This window comes from Mercenaria mercenaria, chromosome 5 (genome assembly GCF_021730395.1).
Source record: "Mercenaria mercenaria strain notata chromosome 5, MADL_Memer_1, whole genome shotgun sequence".
Lineage (NCBI taxonomy): Eukaryota > Metazoa > Mollusca > Bivalvia > Venerida > Veneridae > Mercenaria > Mercenaria mercenaria.
The window spans coordinates 85,824,886-85,847,300 of record NC_069365.1 but is presented as its reverse complement, the minus strand read 5'-3'; the positions used below and the strand labels follow the sequence as shown (position 1 = coordinate 85,847,300).

General features: G+C 35.2%; 1 protein-coding gene across 2 annotated transcripts in view; it reads right to left on the bottom strand.

Annotated features, from left to right (window-relative positions):
• The window catches only part of LOC123557830 (lymphocyte-specific helicase-like), a 31,889-nt gene extending 10,527 nt beyond the window's left edge, over positions 1–21,362 (bottom strand). Inside the window, exons 1-20 of one of the 2 annotated variants that reach the window (XM_045349549.2) lie at positions 21,254–21,362; positions 20,300–20,419; positions 18,735–18,886; positions 11,710–11,862; positions 11,199–11,270; positions 10,693–10,770; positions 10,136–10,436; positions 9,099–9,194; positions 8,524–8,615; positions 8,073–8,126; positions 7,437–7,574; positions 6,790–6,972; positions 5,779–6,002; positions 4,555–4,680; positions 3,835–3,937; positions 3,037–3,198; positions 2,721–2,791; positions 1,605–1,737; positions 637–720; positions 78–197 (exon numbers count right to left, since the gene is read on the bottom strand). In XM_045349549.2, the coding sequence (XP_045205484.2) occupies positions 78–197; positions 637–720; positions 1,605–1,737; positions 2,721–2,791; positions 3,037–3,198; positions 3,835–3,937; positions 4,555–4,680; positions 5,779–6,002; positions 6,790–6,972; positions 7,437–7,574; positions 8,073–8,126; positions 8,524–8,615; positions 9,099–9,194; positions 10,136–10,436; positions 10,693–10,770; positions 11,199–11,270; positions 11,710–11,862; positions 18,735–18,886; positions 20,300–20,411 (2,454 nt within the window). In that variant the 5' untranslated portion in view covers positions 20,412–20,419; positions 21,254–21,362. The remainder of the gene's footprint in view (positions 1–77; positions 198–636; positions 721–1,604; positions 1,738–2,720; positions 2,792–3,036; positions 3,199–3,834; positions 3,938–4,554; positions 4,681–5,778; positions 6,003–6,789; positions 6,973–7,436; positions 7,575–8,072; positions 8,127–8,523; positions 8,616–9,098; positions 9,195–10,135; positions 10,437–10,692; positions 10,771–11,198; positions 11,271–11,709; positions 11,863–18,734; positions 18,887–20,299; positions 20,420–21,253) is intronic. The other variant, XM_045349550.2, reaches the window with a different exon arrangement.
• Positions 21,363–22,415: the final 1,053 nt, after the last annotated feature.

Below are 22,415 nucleotides of genomic sequence, written 5' to 3'. Positions count from 1 at the left end.
AAAGGAGTAACTGGTTTGAAGTCAGCAACTGTAACCACTGTGCCCTATCTTACTTATGTCACATGAAGGATACTTACAGATTGCTGTCTGTCATCTATCTTGCAACTACCATCAAGTCGACAATATTCAATCTTCCTGATACACAGATAATCTTCTATTATATCCAACATCTTGGTCATCTGTGAGAATATCAGTACCTGAAAAATACCAATTAAAATGAAAAACTTGTTTTACAATGCCTTGATGAATTTGGGACGATCAGAAATCATCAAATATTTATGCTGTGTTTCCTCAGACACATACGTGTTATCTTTTTTCTGAACACTTTCTCAGAAAATATTCTCAGGACTGATCATGCCTTCTGAACTACAGCCTGTAAGTCCTTATATATTAATGTTACTATCTTACAGATCTCAAAACACAGAAATTTTCCTGCAGTTCATTAGCTGCATTACTACATCAATGTACGACACCCAAAATATCTAACTCTACACTGCTGAAGCACAACGAGTTCTATTTAGATTACAATGACCATTATGGTCTAACATATAATTCTAACCACCTCATGCATGATGCCAGGTGAAAAAACCTACATTACCACATACTAAGTTGTATATCATACGTAATAAATGTAACCTTGTGCCCCCTGTTCCGTAGTTCTGGCAACATTTTATCTAGGATCATCATCTTTCCACACTTCTTCACTAGGTCTTCATCCATCTACAACAAAAACACATTTTCTGTAAGCTTACACTTCCAATGTCAAGTTTGTTCTCAGTAGTTTCAACCTGTCTTTAAGATTAATACTACATTTATATTTTTCTTTTCTGTCAAGGTCTAAGAAACTGTAAAATAATGTTGTATAATTTCAGGTTTTCTGCTAAAAGGGGCATTTTTGAACTTTTTCTTGTTCAACATAATTTCATTCTGTGAATTAACAAAAATATAAACTTCATGAATAAACACTGTTTTCACAGTACAGTATAGTCTATTTTAAGCAAAAACTGTTTTACTAAATCAGCCACAATGAAAACGCAAGTTTCATGGAGGACAAATATTCCTGGACTTTGCTGTAATGTCAATCCATAAAATTTCTTCTCAATGAATTAGCAAATTTTTCCTTGCATTTTATCATTAAAATCTGAAATCCACAAATGCAAGCCACCCTGATCACAATTTTAAACCTCAAAATAAACAATGTGTCCACACAAAAGGCTGACACCTATGGTATTGCAACAGCTCTAGTGACTTTTGCCACAGTGAGCTAAAAATCTTTAACGGTATTCACTTTATGCAACTATACTTATGTTCAGTGCTTAGCATAGATATATGTTTTTTGTTCATATAAGTATTTAATGGCATGCAAGAAAATCTGTTGTAAAAGTATCAACCTTTACCCTGCTAAATTTCTAAAATGAACTGGTCCATCATTCAATTTGGGCAGTACCACTTATTATTCAAAGGGGTATTCAATGGAAATTTGCTGACTGAATAGCAAACAGTGCAGACCATGATCAGACTGCATGGCTGATCTTGGTCTGCACTTGTCACAAAGGCAGAATTATTTGCCGCCAGCAGGCTAAAGATTATAACTGATATATTACCTTATAGTTGTCAAATTCATCTAATGGATACTCCAAGAGGTATGGGTGGTTACACACTTTTCTTAACTGCATCATGATATTGTTCATTTTAATGGACACTTCAGCATTTAAAGAGGATACAGGCTCTGCCTTCCTGTAAACGAAAGTATTGGGAGTTAACTTAAAGATAAAAGTTGCTAATTTTCACAAAATTAAGTTCCTATCTGATACAGATTTAAAATCTAGGAAACCCAAATCAAAGATATTATTAAATTGTCTAACTGTACAAATGTACTGTGCATGCTGAGCTGCATCACAATTATATGTTACCTAGTTACAACCATTTGCTGAAAAAACAACAACAAAAAACTTCTGTTTATATATTCATACAATATTTATTTATAAACATGTGGTATTCTAAATCTTTTATAGTGGTTTTTGCACAAAACAAGAACGTAGATGCTGTTCATATTTTTTAAACTTGAAAGTTCAGAATAATACATCTTTAAACAATATTTTTTACAAGTTCAAACATTACTTTTATTTCAAGTGTTAAAAGGCTACAGGCCTAATCAAACTATTAAGAGTTAGTGCTTTGTAACTGACACAATCTGTTACTTATTTTGTCAATAATGTTTCTTAATAATCTGAGTGTCCTAATAATAGCTTTAAAAAACAAGGAGCTGCGTTCAATAAACGCCTGATGCACCCGGTGGCACCCTTGTCGATACAAAGCAACCTAAGTCCAAAATGAACGGACAGGACAATCACTATAATTATGCCTCCCGCATCAGTAGATGCCGGGGGCATAAAAAACAGTATGAAGAACAACTGTCTTGTACAAAAGTGCTAAAAGTTTTTGTTTTTTATTTTAATGTTGTGTTTCAACCAAATTTCAGTTACATAAGGCTATCAGGTTACCTTACTAGCAATTCTGAATCCCTTGCCATTCTTAATCTGATCTTCACAAATACAAGACAACTTCTCAACAAAGGTCATCCATGAAAGAGGAATTCAACATAGAAACTAAGGTGAAGCTTGGAAATTTAACATTGAAGCCTCGTGGTTTTTTTTTCTTGAGCTACTGGGAGGACAAATGCCCAACAGCACTCCTTTAAACATCAAAGAAAGACTTACTTTGTTATGGATTTCCGCCCTCTCTTTGGTCTTTCTGTAGAGTATAAATCTACTGGGATTTCTTCCTCTTCCTGTAAAAAAACCCCACTTGTATAACACTTATATCAATGGTTCATCATCTTACTTTCTTGCTACAGTGCTTTGGACTTCTAACTTAGACTAAGAAATCAACATACTGAATTTAAGATGAATTAGAAAATTAAAAGTCCTGAATTTTAGATGGATAGGAAAATCCAATCAAAACTAAATTTAGGTGAATAGTAAAATGGGCAAGTTTATTTTTTACTAAAACTACTGAACTGAAAATTACCCATACCTCTTTGCCTTTGAGCTTTTGGAAAATGGTTCTGTCTACAGTTGTTTCATAAAATTCCAGCTGTTCTTTACTAAGTGGGGCGTAAACTAGAAGTTCTTTCTTTGGTGGGATTTCTAAATCTACATCAGCTTTCACTCTTCTCAACATGAATGGGGTCAAAATCTGAAATAAAGATTAACATTATGACTTACCAGCTGGATGAAAAAGTTTAAACAAGAGAGTCATATTATGACTTTATTCCGGCAATCATTACAGCAAGACATTTCTCATATTCAGTTTTCCTGACAACAATAACAAGGCCTTCTGTTGCCTTAACTGTTAAATTATTTTACAGTTCAAATTATATGGGAACTTTCCATCATTTGATGGCAGAGGATGAGCCCTGGTGAACCACATGAAAGTTGTTAAGGTACAATCACCTTGCAAACCACAAACCTTCACAAGTCATCTAGATAGTGTCCTCACACAATGGTATTTGACCAACAGCACAGCTTGAATCCCAGGAAAAACACTGTGCTGCATTTTAAAATGTTGTTAGAGATCCCAGGCTCAACATGCGATTTCAGCGAAAGTCAAGGAAAAACAAGATTTCACAATAATCCGGTGCTGTATCTAAATGATGACCAAATTGAGCTCATATGGCACTTCTCAACTTTAAACAGTAGAGGAGGTCAGGTGCTCCTCTATGCTTGATTTTTGGCACTCACAGGCAGCTGGGTGGAACCACCGACCTTCCATAGGTCAGTATACCTTCCTTACATAACAGAAAGGTATGGTCCCTACATAGGGAGTACATACCTGATGTAACATGCCAAGGATATTGCTCTTTCGCTCTTCCTCTATTATCGCTTCATCAGCTGCCTCGCCGGATATCATTTCAACATCAAACCAGGTCTCAAAACTACAGTCAAATAACAGAAATATATTACCAATATATATATATTATCGATCAAATTTTATTAAGTATACAAACAGATAAGATGTAAATAAAAGAACTACTTTTCTATATAGTTTGGTTGCATACTACCATTCATAGCAATCACAGTACCTTATACACTGAAATGAATCCTTAATAAACTTTTCTTTCAACATATGAATTCTTCAATATTGGCAGAATATACAAACATAGAAATCTAAACACATAGTAATCTTAGAGCACATCACAGCTATTTGAAGAAGTCCACTTGTTTGAAGTTAAAAATCAGGTGTTTATCACTGATTCTCAAATATCAACATGCTCACAAGCAAACATCCATATAGATAATAATTGTTCTGGTAGTTGCTTCAAGTAGTCCCCCACCCCCCAAGTAGTATTTCAGACAGGGTAGTGAACCTTGTTAAAACCTTCAACCTTCACAGCAACAAGTGGCGAGTAAACTGAAGTAAGTCATTTTAACCACTAGGCCATGGCGGCATCTGAAGTCAGTTGAGAGCTACATACATTGAATTAGAATAATATTATACATGTACTATTATTAAAGTAAATACCAAAACACAGTCTACATGGCATCGACTAACCTTCCAAGATCATCAAATATCTCTGGCAGCAGGAAGTTGAGCAGTGACCATAGTTCACTAAGGTTGTTCTGTAGTGGTGTGCCAGTTAGCAACAATCTGTGAGTGTTCTTGTATTGCTTCAATTCCCTAACAAACAATTAAATCAGAACATTAACAATTATAATAATTTGCTTGACAAAGATAAAGTCCTTTATTCAGCAAAGTAACCATCAGTATGCAATTTAAAATGAATTCAGTACACAATTCAAAATGATTCCTTCTTTTTTGTTATATCACATAGTTCATGTCTTAAGGTGTATAAATCACAGATATATTTCAATTAGTTTCTTATCATAATAAATTAAGTATAACTAGAACTGTCACAGGAGTGATGAAAAATACCCCCACAATACGGCCTTGTCACAAAAGTATTGTAAATTTTAAGTTGGAAAGGGGCCACAACTACGTAAAACAAATTGGTGGTTTGTAGCCAAAGTCAAACTTGACCTATATTTTATGATGTTACTCCTGTGTATCAAAAATAATTTAAATCTGTCAAGCCTTTCATGAGTTATTGTCAGGACACCATGAGTTTGGCAAACTTTAAGTTGGAAAGGGGCCATAATTACATCAAACAAGAGCTGTACGTAAGACAGCATGCTCCGCTATTTATCAATTTGGCAGTAAATGAATTATGTCTCAATAAGAGACCTCTACGATATGAGCAATAGTAACAAAGATATGACAGAAAAACAAAGGTTGCGGAAAAACTTTAACCTTAAAAATAACCCAAGTATAACACCCTGGTGAACTTGACCTTCGGTATATTGGGCCCAGCCCCTGCACATACTTTGTTTACATGCTGATCAATGTTAATGTACAGTTACAGTAAGATATAAGCAATAGTAACAAAGAAAAACAAAGGTTGCTGAAAAACTTCAACCATGAAAGCTCATGCCGACGCCATGGTGAGTAGAATAGCACCCCTATTCTCTGAATAGTGAAGCTCAAAATGGTGGTTTGTAAGAAAGTCAAACTTGACCTGTATTTATGATGTTACACCTGTGTATCAAAGATTATTTAAATCTGTCGAGCCTTTCATGAGTTATTGTCCAGAAACCATGAAAACCAACGGACAGACAGACTGACCAACCGACAAGCTCACTCCTATGTACCTCCTCAAACTTCGTTTATGGGGGTATAAATAAAGATCAAGAAATTTTGTGCACCACATTTTGTGTATACCTGATCAATCTACAATTCTTATTTTTGATCCTATGACCCTCATCTACAATCATGTACGTCCAATCAAAGTTCTTCAACACTGGTCTGTCAATCATTGCTATCTCGTACGAGGTAATCACAACAGGCTGAATAGTAACGTTTTCCATGATCCGATGTTTCTTCCTGATCTGTTTCACTACTGCTGCTCTTTCATCTTTTGAACCATGGTAAAATACCACAGGTAGCTGAAAATATTCAAGTTACCCTTTGTGTTATTGTTTTTTTTTTTAATCACAGGTATTATTTCTGTAAATTTCATGATATGACATACAATAATGTCTATTTCGAGGAGAGACACATTCAAAGTTATCAAATTTACAAATCTGCTGACTTTCCAGAATTCTGTTTCTTTGAAGGCACTCAAAAATAATCACAACAGTTTCCTTGCTTTTTTTCTTTTTTCTGACCATGAACTGACTTTCTTGAAGGGTCTTTTACTGATCCATTGCAACACTGGTATTTCAGTTCTATACTAGTCTGTAATATTGTCAATGTACTTTGATTTCTCCCATATGTACCAACTTGTCATCACCAAATGACAACTTTCACACTCAAAACGATTGAAAAAGGATTAAGATTGTGACATATATTGTGAAACATACTGATGCTGTCTGAATCCAACAACATTATACAAGTGTACAGATAAACCTGTATAAAGCATCCAATCAAGGGAGTAACACAACCTGACTGCTTAAGGTAGATGGCTTCTCAAGATGAATATAAAATAAAAGTCAATTTGGGTAGTTGATTGACTGACTGCTTAAGACAAGTGGCTGTTTAGGCAACTGGATGTTGAGAACAGCACGAGTTTGGCTGTTTCTGAGCACGATACTGAATCAGCCAAGGACAAGGCTGCATTCTGAGAATACACAGACTGGTATACAAAATTAAAGTTTTTATCCTTGGAAATACTGGTCCAAATTTTGTACAGAAGGATACAGACTGTCAATTAACAATCTCTACAACACTTACATGTGGAGCAAATCTTTTAAACTCCATTTTCCAGTTTGGAAGTGTTGACAGTGGTGCAACCACCATGAAGGGACCATGGGCTCCCATGGTAACTATCTGACACAACAGAGCTACACACTGTATAGTCTTTCCCAGTCCCATCTCATCAGCTAACATTCCATTTACACCATTCTCAAACAACACCTGAAATAAACAGAATATCAACTCTTCACAATTATGCCTTTAAAAATAAGTTTTTACTCACATAAAATACATTTTATACACCAAGAATAGTAACTTTTGTAAACTAGATCAGAAACTATTTTTTCACTGCATTCCAATGCAAAGATGGTGGTAAATAAAAATGTAACAGTGTGCCTGTCCATTCAACAAGTTCAGGTTATTTTTAATCAAGTGACAACTTCCCCACATCATAACCACATGAATGACCCTACACAGGGTTGGTATCAAACTTAAGATCAAATGTACACACTGGAAAAAACTTACACGCACAAACTTCAGTCTAATATTACTTTTCATCAAGCTTTCTGCAGCACTACTGGGCAGACATCACAGGAAAAAATATCCAAAAATCAGTGAGAAATATACAACATTTTCTATCAATAAATAATCTGTAATTTCTGCAATAACTTGCATACACAGCATACCTTGAGCCAATTGAGTCCCTCTACCTGGTAATTACGTAACTCTCCCCCTGTCAAAAGAGCTGGACGTAAAATTTTACCATCTGTGTCAATATCAGGATGGCCTTTAAACAATTCCACTTCCTTCTTTGCTTTCTTCTCCTAGTCATAAGAATAAAAAATATTTCATTCAGTTTTTTTCTATTACTGACAATGAAGGAACAAACTACAACTGGAAAGTTAATCTATATTTTACCATTCTTTACAGGACTTTTATAGAGTATCCATTGCAAAATTTTGACTCAAAACATTTTTTTTCAATGTGTGATAAGATTATAATCCGGCTGTGTGTTGTTGTTTTTTTACATGTTACAAGAATTTCTAACCAAGCATACAGTACAGCGGATTTCAAATGATAATCAAGACAGTAGAGCAGCTCATGATTTCAAACAGTCATGAACAACAAGTAGCATAACTGCCAAAAGTATGATCAGCTATGAAGCTCTAATTCCTTACAGTATTCATTTCAGGTACATGAAACCTAGGTAGAAACAACCTTCTTCCAAAAGCTAGCTTGATACAACAGTAACATACATTCATTTTTCAGTCTAATGTATAATGATTTTTATCATACTATACACGTATAAAGATTTCACTCACTATTTTGATTTCCGTATTTTCTTCCTCTTCAACTTTTCTCTTCTTTGATGATGGCTAAAATAGGTAAACGCAGTTATTTGTACACATGATTTAAAAGTATGTAGATATATTTTTTTGCCACATTTTAATTCATAAGCGAATTAAAGACGCAAAATAAGCTTTGAGAACAAATCAAGTCTATTACTGAACAACCAATGTCAATAGCTGATTTATCAGAACCAAAATCTTTTTATCTTTAATCAGATCTTATTTCATTCCATACCATTTTCCCCTAAGTTTTTTCTCTCTCAAATATCAAACATAGAAATGAGCAGTGTAACACAGAATCATTGAACCTCAAAGCAGTAATCAGGAATTTCTTGTATGATGTTTTAATGTACTTAAGTTTCTGGTAACATATAATTGTATGGAACACAACTGTTTGAAAAGAACCATTTGAAAACAAACTTACCTGGAAGAAATGTGTAAGTAGTTTGGCACTCTGTGGCGATTGTTCATTATAATCCAAGTTTTTTCTCTTTCTACCTTTCTTTGATTCTGCATCTGTAATCATAATATTCAGATTAATTTTGTTGACACAGAAGCTTGCTGTTCTGATCAAAATAACTATTTCCCTGGGAACGAGTTTATTCATGTCAAATTCTTAAGATAATATAAATGGCAATACTACTTTTTTTTCTTCTGTTTTTGTAAGGTTTAGTCATATTATATAATAGAGTTCAATGTTTGTAGATAAAATTAGTTTCAGTTCTAAAAATATGAATGCATGCTCAATCTAATAAACAAAGCTGAACAAACATAAAAACATGCAAAGGAGCCAAATGTCTGCAAATAACTGAAAAAAAAAACAACGAATGAAACAAGGTTATCCAGCAGATTTGACACCCCTACTTTTTTAAATATTCTGATTAAAAAGAACTCCAGATAAATCTTGCTACAGTGTGTCTGAACCTTCCTGCTGGACAGCCTTTAAAAACATGCACAGCAGAAATCAAACACAACAGAACATTTTTTTAAAAGTCTAACAAAGAGGATCTTCAGAGTTATCGTTCTGTTCTTCTTTCACAGTTACATCCAGCATTAATTTCTCTCCAAGATACCCTCTCAAAGTCTCCTCAAAATCTGTTATAACAAGTATATGATTAACAAGAGTTGTGTCCTCAAGACAGCACACCAGGCTATTCAACAACTTTAAACCCTTACCCTGCTAAATTTCTATAATGGACTTGTCCATCTTCCAATTTTGGAGAGTACCATTAACTGTTAAAAGGGGTGCTTACCAAAAAGATCCTGGCTGAATAGCAAATAGTGCAGATCATGATCAGACTGCACAGATGTGCAGGCTGATCATGATATACACTGGTCACAATGGCAGAACCAATTGTGTCCAACATGGTAAGGGTTAAGTTTAACAAGGGCTATAAATGAGCTATATCATTACTATTTCAAATTAAAATTTTATTATGGCACTGATAACAACCTGCATGCAAACTTAAAAACCAAATATTCTAAATCAAACAAGGGTCTTAATTTTAATCAAATTTGATCAAAAGTTATCTAATTTACTTAATACAGTAGGCCTAATGACTGGCAAGCATTGTGTAGTTTCAATTCAACCATTCATTTTTATCTTGAGCAGTAGGCTTAATGACCCTGTAGCACTGTGTGAAGTTTCAATCAAGTATATGCAATGGTTACCCAGATATCATCTTGTATGCATAATTTAAACCAGATTCTGTTTCCAACACCAAGTTGAGAAGAAAAACTCTCATAATTCTTCAAATAGTAGACCAAACAGTATGCATGATTCTAAAATACGAGTACACTAAAATAGCACTTTCTCACATGTTTCGAAATTCAAATTCCAACAACCATTTGACAAACACAATTTGCTTTGGCATTTTTGTATCAAAAAGTCCACCAAGAAGAGATAAGTACTTCAAGTATTCTAAAACCCTGCTGAATTTAACAAAGCAAAACAAGTTAAAGCATGGTTTACAATTTAGTAACATTTATACTTTGATACAAATTTAACACTTTTTGAAATATTGCAAACTATTTACCTTCTACCTCTGGTGGTTTTAAACTGGTTCTTGTTTGTTTTCCTGTAGGACGGTTCTCTTTATCTGATGATGGAGAACCAGTAATTCCTTCAACATTGGACGCAGGTGAGGTACAAGTGTCCATACTTTCCTCTTTAGCAGATTCTATTTTAGGTGTATTCCCGCTTTCTATGCCTGGAGTATTTGGAGTCGACTGTGACCCTGCTGGAGTACTTGACCCTGAAAGTGTGCTTTTCGGAACAGGTGCTCGCAGTTTTAATTTTCCTCTAGTTTTTCTTGGTTCTGGTTTCGGTTCTGGTTTCTGAAACACATAAAATACATACAGATTTTAGGCTCTTCTATAGACTTTTCTACAGAAATGGCAGCCCCTTTGTTTTAAACATTTTTTCCAATCCAGTAATTTGAATGGTAACACTTTTTTCCAATTACAATCAAGTTCAGACTTTTTCATTTCATTTCAAAAATGTATTTAAATTAAAGAAGCCCAATGAGGCAATAATTGGGAATGGTTAAAAATTTATAAAGTTTTGGGAACACTCAATTTTCTTGGGACTTACCGGACTACTTTCAGTATCTGCTGCTGCAGCGTTTCCTTCAGATTTAACCACATCACTTTTAGCCTTAACATCAGAATCCTACAATAAAACAAGTTTCAAATAAGCTCTTCTTGTTCAGCATGAGGCTTCTTGGATGTTCTTACAAAACTTCTGTAACCCTTACCCTTATAAATTTCTATAATGGACTGGTCTATCTTTCATTAGGCAATACCATTTATTATTCGGAGGGGTGTTCACTGAACATTTACTGACTGAATAGCAAACAGTGCAGACCATGATCAGCTGCTCTTGGTCTGCACTGGTCGCAAAGGCAGAATGACTTGCTGCCAGCAGGCTAAAGGTAAACAACAAATACAAAACATTATACATATTATATAAATAAGCAAAATGTTTGCAATATTCAACAGATTTCATAATTTATGTTAATCAATTCCAATTTCAGTCAATACACTGAATTGTTATTATGCTACTATGCTACAGTACAAAGTCTTAAACACTGTTTTTACCTGAGATATTTCTGTGTTTTGTTGAGTCTTCAATGTTTCTTCTTTCTTCTTCTGTTCTTCTTTGGCAAGTTTCTATTTATTACAAATACAAGTTTTTAAAAATATTCCGTGAAATAAATAATTTCTATACTTCATCTTAAGTAAACAAATAGAATAGAATAGACATGAAAGTCTTAACCTTAATATTACCATAATATCAATAACATGTCACTCTAGATAGTATTTCCGTGTGATTATATATTCTTGCTAGGCAATGAGCCATTCCTTTTGATGTAAAGGTAGCTAAATACACAAATTACAAATTGAGTCTATAGAGAATACATATTTTGCTGTTCGGCACTACAGGTCTACTACATTTTAAAGTATTTGAAGCAGTGATTGTCCAAACTTTGGCTGTGTCTCCTTAAAAGCTAACTGCCCTCGTCCAAATCATTTAAACACACTACTTGTGTGAAAAACTTTTAAAGACTTTTAACAATTTATTTTAAGGAAGATTTAATCATCTCTATACCTTGAGAATTCTTTCTCTCCTCTTTTTCTCTTCTTCTCTCTGTCTTTCCATACGTCTCAGTAGATATTCTGTATACATATTACTCTTCATGAGAAGACACTGAAGTCGCCGATACCTTTCTTCTTTTGTCTCTTGTTCCATATGTAACCATAACTTAAATCAAATTTATGTAATGAACAATGAATATGAATTCAAGACTTGTTACAGTTAAATTGTTTATCTATTACATTTGATCTTTTTAAAAAGAATTTCAGTTTCAAACTAGAGCCCAGGGTTAGACACTAACTTATTTGAACAGGGTGCACAAAGGAATCTCCACCTTTTAAATCTTGGGGTCCTCGTCAAGTTTTGGGATCCCTCTTAATATGATATATGAACAAGAGCTGTCCGTAAGACAGCCAAGCTCGACTATTCGAAATATTGTCCCAGAAGCAGGAAAATATTACCCAAAATGTTAAATATCAAAAGAGTTTAAAGTTCAAAAGGGGACATAATTTGACCAAAATGCATATCAGAGTTATGGGGCTTGCTGCTATCAACTAGTTTTATAACCCCGAAGACACATGTGAAGTTTCAATTCAATATCTGCATTAGTTTTGGAGATAGTAACTTGCATGTAAAACTTTAGCCCAAAAAGAGGCAAAATTTACCCAAAATACATGTCAGAGTTATGGGACTTGACCCAGTGAGGTTGGTTTTTGACCTAGAAAAAGAAAAAATAAGTTTCAAATCTACATGTGTATATGCCTTTTAGTAATAGCTGTATGTACTTGCACGCAAAACTTTAACAGGAATTTTCCACGTCCAAAAGGGGGCATAATTTGGCCAAAATGAAAGTCAGAGTTATGTGACTTGTTGCTATCAACTAGTTTTATAACGCCGAAGACACATGTGAAGTTTCAATACAATATCTGCATTAGTTTTGGAGATAGTAACTTGCATGTAAAACCTTAACCAGAATTTTTTAAGTCCAAAAGGGGGCATAATTTACCCAAAATACATGTCAGAGTTATGGGACTTGACCCAGTGAGGTTAGTTATTGACCTAGAAAAAGAAAAAATAAGTTTCAAATCTATATGCCTTTTAGTAATAGCTGTATGTACTTGCACGCAAATCTTTAACCAGAATTTTCTAAGTCCAAAAGGGGGCATAATTTGGCCAAAATGAAGGTCAGTTATGGGACTTGCTGCTATCAACTAGTTTTATAGCCCCAAAGACACGTGAAGTTTCAATTCAATATCTGCATTAGTTTTGGAGATAGTAACTTGCATGTAAAACTTTAACCAGAATTTTCTAAGTCCTAAAGGGGGCATAATTTGCTCAAAATACATGTCAGAGTTATGGAACTTGACCCAGTGAGGTTGGTAATTGACCTAGAAAAAGAATAAATAAGTTTCAAAGCTATATGCCTTTAAATGATAGCTGTATGTACTTGCATGCAAAAACTTAACCAAGGTGTGACGCCGACGCCAACGACAGGGTGAGTAGAATAGCTAGACTATTCTTTGAATAGTCGAGCTAAAAAATCACAACAAATGTCAAAACAAGAGCTGTCCGTAAGACAGCCAAGCTCGACTATTCGAAATATTGTCACAGAAGCAGGAAATTATTTCCCAAAATGTTAAATATCAAAAGAGTTTTAAGTTCGAAAGGGGACATAATTTGACCAAAATACATATCAGAGTTATGGGACTTGATGCTATCAACTAGTTTTATAACCCCGAAGAAACATGTTAGGTTTTAATTCAATATCTGCATTAGTTTTGGAGATAGTAACTTGCATGTAAACTTTAACCAGAATTTTCTAAGTCCAAAAGGGGGCATAATTTGTTCAAAATACATGTTAAGAGTTATGGAACTTGACCTAGTGAGGCTGGTAATTGACCTAGAAAAGGAATAAATAAGATTCAAAGCTATATGCCTTTTGGTAATAGCTGTATCAGCGTTCGACACTAACGGTGTCCCGGGATCCCGAGGACACCAAAAATCCGCAAGGGATCCTAAAGTTCACAATTTCGGTGTTCCGTCGGGACTCTTGATTTTCAGATGAAATATGATTCTAAAAAAATGAAATTCCCCAGTCTTGTTCGCTCAAACATCGGTCTTTTGCTAAGCCCAGGGCGTTCAGTTGACCCGAGGTCCCGGGTTTTGACCCGCGAAAATCGAGAAAAACTCGTATTTTACCCGCATAAATTACGGCACGTGCGTCGGCTTGACTCGCGGAAATTTGCTTAGAAGCGTTCCAAGTTCGATAGTTCTGCCCCCTGTCAATCAGAATCCAAGAGAATTTCAATATTGTTCGCCGGCACAAGCGGAAATATGGCAGTAGGCGGAGCGTCGTATGTTAATTAGCTACCGACAGATGTCAGTCACGCCACGCGCCAAATGACACATGCTCATCTCGCGGTTTGTATTTAGTACAATATGCCTTGTCATTATCAAAGGTGTTTATTGATCAATGTTTACAAGTTAATTGATAAACAATGCAGCCTTAGATTATCGTGTTTGTACCATTATTTTGTGTGCTCGATACGATTACATGAGCCGGTCGGCCGTTACGGTCTATAACAAATTTATTATCATTGCCGAGGCTTTGTTTGGGCAAACAAATTAAATAAGCAGAAATTATACGTGGTATGATGAGAAAATAAAGTTAAAACAGTTATCTTTTCAAGAACTTTAACTGTTACTTTTGTTTTTCGTATTTGTCACTCGTTTTCTAGACCGACATTTTCGAACATTTTTATCATTTCTTACAAGATTTTTCTAGTACAAACTAAAATAAAAAGCCAATAAAACGTCTGCATTTACGAAAAGTATGATCACTGTTGCCAAAGCAGCTCTTATTTAGAAGAATTTGCTGATAATAAAAGCATGCAAACACTAAACCCCACCCACTTTTAGGCAATGTGCAAAATAAAACAACTAAAATATGAAATGTTTAAGAAAATCTGTTATGATCAATGTACTAGTTTTAGATAGTCTATGGGAGTTGCATTAATAAGGCCTAAAAAATCTTTGTATCTGGTAACATGCTCAAAAAATTAGGGTAGGTAGGTCGGAACATTTTTTTTTTTTTTATTTAAGGGAGACTTTTTGGAATTTTTTTTATGTCAAAAAAATGATTACAAATAAGGGGGTTATAAGGGGGAATGAACTAGGCGGCATACATTTAGACGAACTACAACAAATGGCAGAGGAGTGCGATGGTAGTGAAGATGAGGGGGAAGAGGACTTGGACAGAAATGACATTATTCTTTTACAGCAAAAGTCATACAAGCTATTGTTGTCATTGATGTAAAATGGAAATAAAGTGGAAATAAAATACATGTAGTACTGTAAACAGTTGTGTTTGTTAGATTTTAGTTTTTTCATGTTCTTACCACATTTTGTTATCAGGGACTCCTAATTTTCAGCAGGGATTCCTAAATTTCCCAGCAGGTATTCCTTCGGGATACCTGGCAAAAAAGTTAGTGTCGAACGCTGTGTATGTACTTGCACGCAAAACTTTAACCAGAATTTTCTAAGTCTAAAAGGGGGCATAATTTGCCCAAAATACATGTCAGAGTTATGGGACTTGATTCTATCAACTAGTTTTATAACCCCGAAGACACATGTGAAGTTTCAATTTAATATCTGTATTAGTTTTGGAGATAGTAACTTGCATGTTAAACTTTAACCAGGATTTTCTAAGTCCAAAAGGGGGCATAATATGCCCAAAATACATGTCAGAGTTATGGGACTTGACCCAGTGAGGTAGGTAATTGATCTAGAAAAAGAAAAAATAAGTTTCAAATCTATAATTATGCCTTTTAGTAATAGCTGTATGTACTTGCACGCAAAACTTTAACCAGAATTTTCTAAGTCCAAAAGGGGGCATAATTTGGCCAAAATACATGTCAGAGTTATAGGACTTGGTGCTATAAACTAGTTTTATAACCCTGAAGACACATGTAAAGTTTCAATTCAATATCTGCATTAGTTTTGGAGATAGTAACTTGCATGTAAACTTTAACCAGGATTTTCTAAGTCCAAAAGGGGGCATAATATGCCCAAAATACATGTCAGAGTTATGGGACTTGACCCAGTGAGGTAGGTAATTGATCTAGAAAAAGAAAAAATAAGTTTCAAATCTATATGCCTTTTAGTAATAGCTGTATGTACTTGCACGCAAAACTTTAACCAGAATTTTCTAAGTCCAAAAGGGGGCATAATTTGGCCAAAATGAAGGTCAGAGTTATGGGACTTGGTGCTATCAACTAGTTTTATAACCCCGAAGACACATGTGAAGTTTCAATTCAATATCTGCATTAGTTTTGGAGATAGTAACTTACATGTAAAACTTTAACCAAAATTTTCTAAGTCCAAAAGGGGGCATAATTTGCTCAAAATACATGTTAGAGTTATGGAACTTGACCCAGTGAGGTTGGTAATTGACCTAGAAAAAGAACAAATAAGTTTCAAAGCTATATGCCTTTAAATGATAGCTGTATGTACTTGCATGCAAAAACTTAACCAAGGTGTGACGCCGACGCCAGGGTGAGTAGAATAGCTAGACTATTCTTCGAATAGTCGAGCTAACAAGTCGAGAATTCTTATTTCAAGTTTATATCACATAGATGTTTTACATGCATGCAATCTGTAAGCATCTGTTGACTGTTGATTTTTTATTATTTGGGACCAGCACTAACTTTCCACCTTAGGTACATACATATTTTAACTGTTTATTAGCAAAATATCTTACAATATTTTTCAAACAGAAATTAATCTTTATTTTTATTTATCATTGACCAAAAAAAAACAGGTATCCTGACAGCACGCCATCTTTTACAAGTTGGTGTTCCTCCTCAAAACTTGGGATCCTCGGGCTCCCGGGACACTGTTAGTGTCTAACCCTGCAGAGCTATCACTGAAAGTGATGAATGTACCCCCGCATGCACTGACACAGTACATTGCAATTTGACGCACACAAGACTGCATAATTATGTGGACTGTAAGTATAAAGGCTCTATGTATATGTATAGTAACAAAAAACAAAGTCCTATAACTCTGCAGAATATTTATCTTAAAGAACGTAACATGCACCATGCACATGTAGGGTTGGTACTGATCACTTGTGTGAAGTTTCATTAAATTGTGTGCAAGGGTTCGGGAGATTAGGTGTGCACAAGATTGCATATGCAGACTGTATGTATATTGTATATTAACAAAAAACTAAAGTCCCATAACTGTGCAGAATTTTTTTCTGAAAGAACCTCAGGGATATAACTTAACACTCAGACCCTATTAGCCAATTGGGCTCCTTACAGGCAAATTCTAGGATCCCCGCCTAAAAGTTAGGGGCCCAGCTATTATTAGCGGAAAAATATACTAACAGCGGTTTAGATCAACATACTTAATAGTAAGTCTTGTAACTTGCTTCCTGCTAAAATACATCAATTTCTTAAATATAATTACAGAACACTCATCAAACTCACACTGAAATGGAAAGTTGTAATCAACCAGTGCATGACATGTTCTAAATATTGGACACAGCCTCTCAAACACAGACGCACTTAAAGTTTGAATGATTTTTGCAGCACTAGAGGATTTGGGTTGTTTATGGGCATTTTGATAGAGGCTGCACGCTTATGGACATCTGAATTTTAGTATTTTGTTACACTGTCGAGTTACAGGACTCGCAATTAAGAAATTATTACTTGTACAAAAAGTACAAACCATGTTGCGGTCGGTGTTCTATGCAGCCGCGGTCTGTTAACAGCCCATTTTTCATTAAAAGTCCTCATTGGCCTTTAGGTCTTTAAATAATCCTGATAATATTTTGTGTTGTCGCTGTGACCGGCCGTTCTAAGCTCTTTAACCTTTACTTTCTAGTGCTGTATTTCTATGGGCGCAGCCCTTGTTAGTGACGGAGTAAATGATCCGCGTATTCCGATTGGTCGTAGTATATATCGGTAATTTTGATTGGTCGATTTAAGTGACGTAGTGCATATTAATAAGACAGTCTCAGAAAACCCAGAATATTGACATTAATAGGAGAATCCAAAGCCATTCGCCGGCTGGGCGACTATTTTGGAAAATTGACTCGACCAGCTTCAAATCTGGTCGCACTGGGCGAGTGTTAATTTATATCCCAGAACCTAACATGCACCATGCACAACTAGGTTTACTACTGATCACTTGTGTTAAGTTTCATTAAATTGTGTGCATGGGGTTCAGGAGATTATGCGTGCACAAGATTGCATATGCAGACTGTATGTATATTGTATATTAAGAAAATACAAAAGTCCTGTAACTGTGCAGAATTTTTTTCTGAAAGAACCTAATATGCACCATGCACAACTAGGGTTACTACTGATCACTTGTGTTAAGTTTCATTAAATTGTGTGCATGGGTTCAGGAGATTACGCGTGCACAAGATTTCATATGCAGACTGTATGTATATAGTAAAGTAACAAAAATCAAAGTCCCGTAACTCTGCAAATTTCTGAAAGAACCTAACGTGCACCATGCACAACTACTATTGTTACTGAATACTTGTGTGAAGTTTCATTAAATTGTGTCACGGGGATGAGGAGAGTTGGTGTGCACAAGATTGTGTCTATGTATATAGTATAGTAACAAAAAACAAAGTCCCATAACTCTGCAAAAAAAAAATTCTGAAAGAACCTAACATGCATCATGCACAACTACTGTTGTTACTGATCACTTTTGTGAAGTTTCATTAAATTGTGTCAAGGGGATGAGAGTTGGTGCGCACAAGACTGTGTCTACGGACAGACAGACGGATGGACAGACAGACAGACAACCTGAAACCAGTATACCCCCACTTACAACTTTGTTGTCGGGGGGTACAATGCGACTCCTGCAGTTTTGCTAAAATTTTAAATAAATACAAGTAGTTCTTACTGGTTTTACCTTTATTACCGAGACTGAAACACTGAATTTAAGAGGTAGTCATATAACAGGCCTTTGATATTACTTCATTTTGAATCTCTTATCACACTTTAAAGTTTATTACACACCTCTTTCCTTTTTCTTAACTCTTCTTCCTCCTCTGCCTCTCCCTCTTTCTCCAGTTTGCCCTCCTCCTCCATCACACTCTGTGTGATCATCTCACTGGCCGGGAAAGATGATACTGTCAAGGGAGATTCTCCATCTCGCGTTGTTAAAATTTCTGAAATTAATCAACAACTTTTGAATTAATCTCTATCACTGTATTAAACAAAGACTCAATTATAGGACTGTCACTGACTGAAATTTTTGAAATGATTTACACAAACGAAACATGTACTATGAAGTATCAAGGCTCAAATACAATGTAAGTAATACTTAGGCCAAAATTAAAAATATGTTTGTTTGCTGTCTCCCTACCTACCCGCATACAATGCGGCGCCCCAAAAATTTTTATTGGACAATGCTGATCAAATTTTTTTTAAGTTGCGATATGACAATTGCCACAATTATATTTCAAGTAAGCAAAATAATAAAATAATAAGTAAGAAAGTTTAAATGAATTTCATCCTTTTATTCAACATATACAGATTTGTCTTATTTTTACAGAAGAAATATTCTGTAAGAAATGATCATAATTATATTCTGGTAAAAGTATAATCCCCTCACCAAAAAAAAAAAAAAAAAAAGAATTGCCTACCTACCTACCCAACTTTAAAAAGTAGGGTCAGGAGACAGCAAACAGACTTTTAAATGTGGCCTTAGAAAAACTACTTTTTGCTGGAATTGTCTCAATGATAAAAGAAAGTTACACTGCACTGAGTTGCAGGCCTTCAACTAGTCAAAGGAAGCTTGCACTGTTATCGAGGCTAATCAGCATGCCCAGTCACGCAGAATCCTGCATTTTTCACGCAGAAAACACAATGTGCACGCAAATTTTTCGATGGCCGTGCGTGCAGGAACGCATATTTGTTGTGGCCGGCAAATAAACGAATTCGGCTCAAAAATTGGTGGCCGCTAACCTAAAACCCGGGAAACGCTTGCTTTTGAACAGAAAACCAATAAGCTTCCAGCGGCAAACATCTGCGCAATCTAGATTACTCCAAATACATCACTAACAAAAATGGCAGACGAGCATGAAAAACTTCATTCTGGGTGGAAATATTAAATTGACCTCAGTGCCATATGAAAGGCCGGGTTTTCACTACAAAATAGGCATCATACAGCATTAGTTCCTGCAGGCGTACTGTTGATAATGTGCACAACAGAATGGTCATCGAGTACTACTGTAAGCAAATGCCTAAGCCAGAGAAAAAGCTGCTGAAGCATTTAGGCCTTAGACATTCGTAACAGTTAAATACTGTTCTTTAATATGCCTTAGCAGCATATAGTAAACAGGCTAGGCCTATATAAATACAGTATGACTGAGTTTACTGAATAAATATTGTAAACATTATCTAATATCTGTTGCTTTTAGTTTTCATACCAGTACATATGTTCATGTTTTGGGAAAATTCAGTGTACCCAGATTTTTTAAGCCTGTACCCACTTTTTCCAAAAGTAGTGGGTACAGGTACCCACTTTTTAAAAATCCTGTGGGCATGCTGGCTAATGTTTAAACTCATATACTTCATACCTAGATCGGTTTCCGAGCCAACCCTGCTATGAGCATCTTCGTCTGGAACAGCTGCCTCTTCCAAACTAGGCTTACATGGGGACTCCTTACTAACCTCACAAAGTGTACTCATGTTTCAGTCTGAAATGCAATTCAGTCAGAGTAAAGTCTTGAAAAGTTACAATAAGATATCAATATTAGTTTTAATACCATAATTTTCAAATTAATAAACTTAAAAATAGTAAGAGACTGAAATATATTAACACTGATCGATATAGTGAAAAGTGGTCTTTACCAATCTGACAACCAGAAACACCGCAGGCAAACTCTTAAAAACAAAACTTATGCTTTTCTTTTGTATTTCAGAACTGGATTGTACTTGCAAATTGCTGAGTTCCTTGACTTGCTAAAGCCAATAAAAGTGACTGACGGAAAATGCCGATAAAACTTCATTATCATTATATCATTTCTTTAGCAGCTGTTTCAAATAAATAAAAGGGCATAGCTTGCTGAAATGGTAAAAATAATTAACTTATTAAGATAAGAATATGCACATGATACTTACCAAAAGAAACAAAGTGAATTTCGACAGTTTTATGCATAGAAATAAAATTCCGGTTCCCTAGCCTATGCACGGTACTTTGACTAGAGAACCGGTTCGGGACGAATAAGTTCGCTGTCTAGTGAACAGATTCCTGTTCTCTAGCCACTGCCTTTCAGCAAATGTTAAGCTTTATTCGATACCAATCATTGATGTCAATTTGCAAAAAATAAAAGAAGTTACAGGTAAAAAAAAAACTCATTTTCTGTTCGGGTTTATCATCAGTACCAGTAACTGCATTAAATACAAACAACTATCCTGGTAAAGGTCGCGAATTCTAATGACACCTTTTGTAAACATCATCTTCCTGCAAAGACATGAAGGAATTAAAATTATTTCATGACATGCATATATAATATTTTGATCAAACTTACATATGCAACTTCCCTCTCCTTTGCAAAGAAAACACAGACTCTGAAATCGGTGTATCTGTTATGAAACTGCGAGGTTATGAAACGGGCTCACCTCAACGCGCTATCGGCGGCGCGCCAATTTTCGTCATGATACGTAAGCAACCGATACCGACAGTCGGCAGTTTCCGTAGGCCTAAAAGCGGGGCGTAGCTGAACACGGACCCGGGAGCATGCTCCCCTTACCTATATTGCCGGGGTTGCGTTTCAGTGCATTTTGTTCGATATTTTCTTCAAAAACAAAATGCACAAAATAATGTCTTTAGTACAGATAACTCGCCAATAGCGGGTCACTATCAACACTTTGGCTATAGCATGTGGTGAAGAATGTTTAGACTTTCATGATATCTAAACTTACTAACACTTAAAACTATTGCTCACATTCATTTAAATGTTTGATTTATTTGAATCTATCTTTTACGTCTGAAGTTATGATGAAATATTTAAACCTGTCCGATTCACCAATAGGGGGTCACTTTTGCCAATAGAGGGTCACCTAGTTTATTATATTTTCTATTCATTTAAAATAGTATTTTATTTGACAAAGCATGACTGTGGTATTGGAAATAAACATTTCAAGGCAGAATATAATGAGAATCAGAATGTTTATGTTAAGCGCATATAGCCAATCTGCGCATTTGGTAAATCGCGCAGCGCAAATAACAAATTTGTTATCTGCGCAACGATTTGTAAATCGGGCAACCTTATATATTTCTTATATGCGCAGGGTAACTGTCTTGCGCGTTTGGTAAATGAGTCTGCGCTTTTAACATATGGATGATATCTCCCGATAAAATTGAATACCATTAGAGGGTTAGACTTGTAGGCCTACATAAAACAGTTTAATTTTAAAACTGACGGTGATCAGGCACGCGTAAAGGTGTGAATTGACTGTGCTTAATTTATAAAGAACAAGAAAAACATTTCTTAAAGTAAATGAGCGTATTTATGCGGTAATTTCAATGAGATACTCACGTCCCTGGTAGTTTATGGACTAAAAATTTCTGTTGACGACGGTATTAAGAGTCATTTGTCATAGATGTTAAAAAACTTTAAAATGATACAAAATTTCCAAAGTATATTTAATAACACAAGTTTTTTCATTTATTTTTTTATTTATTTTTCT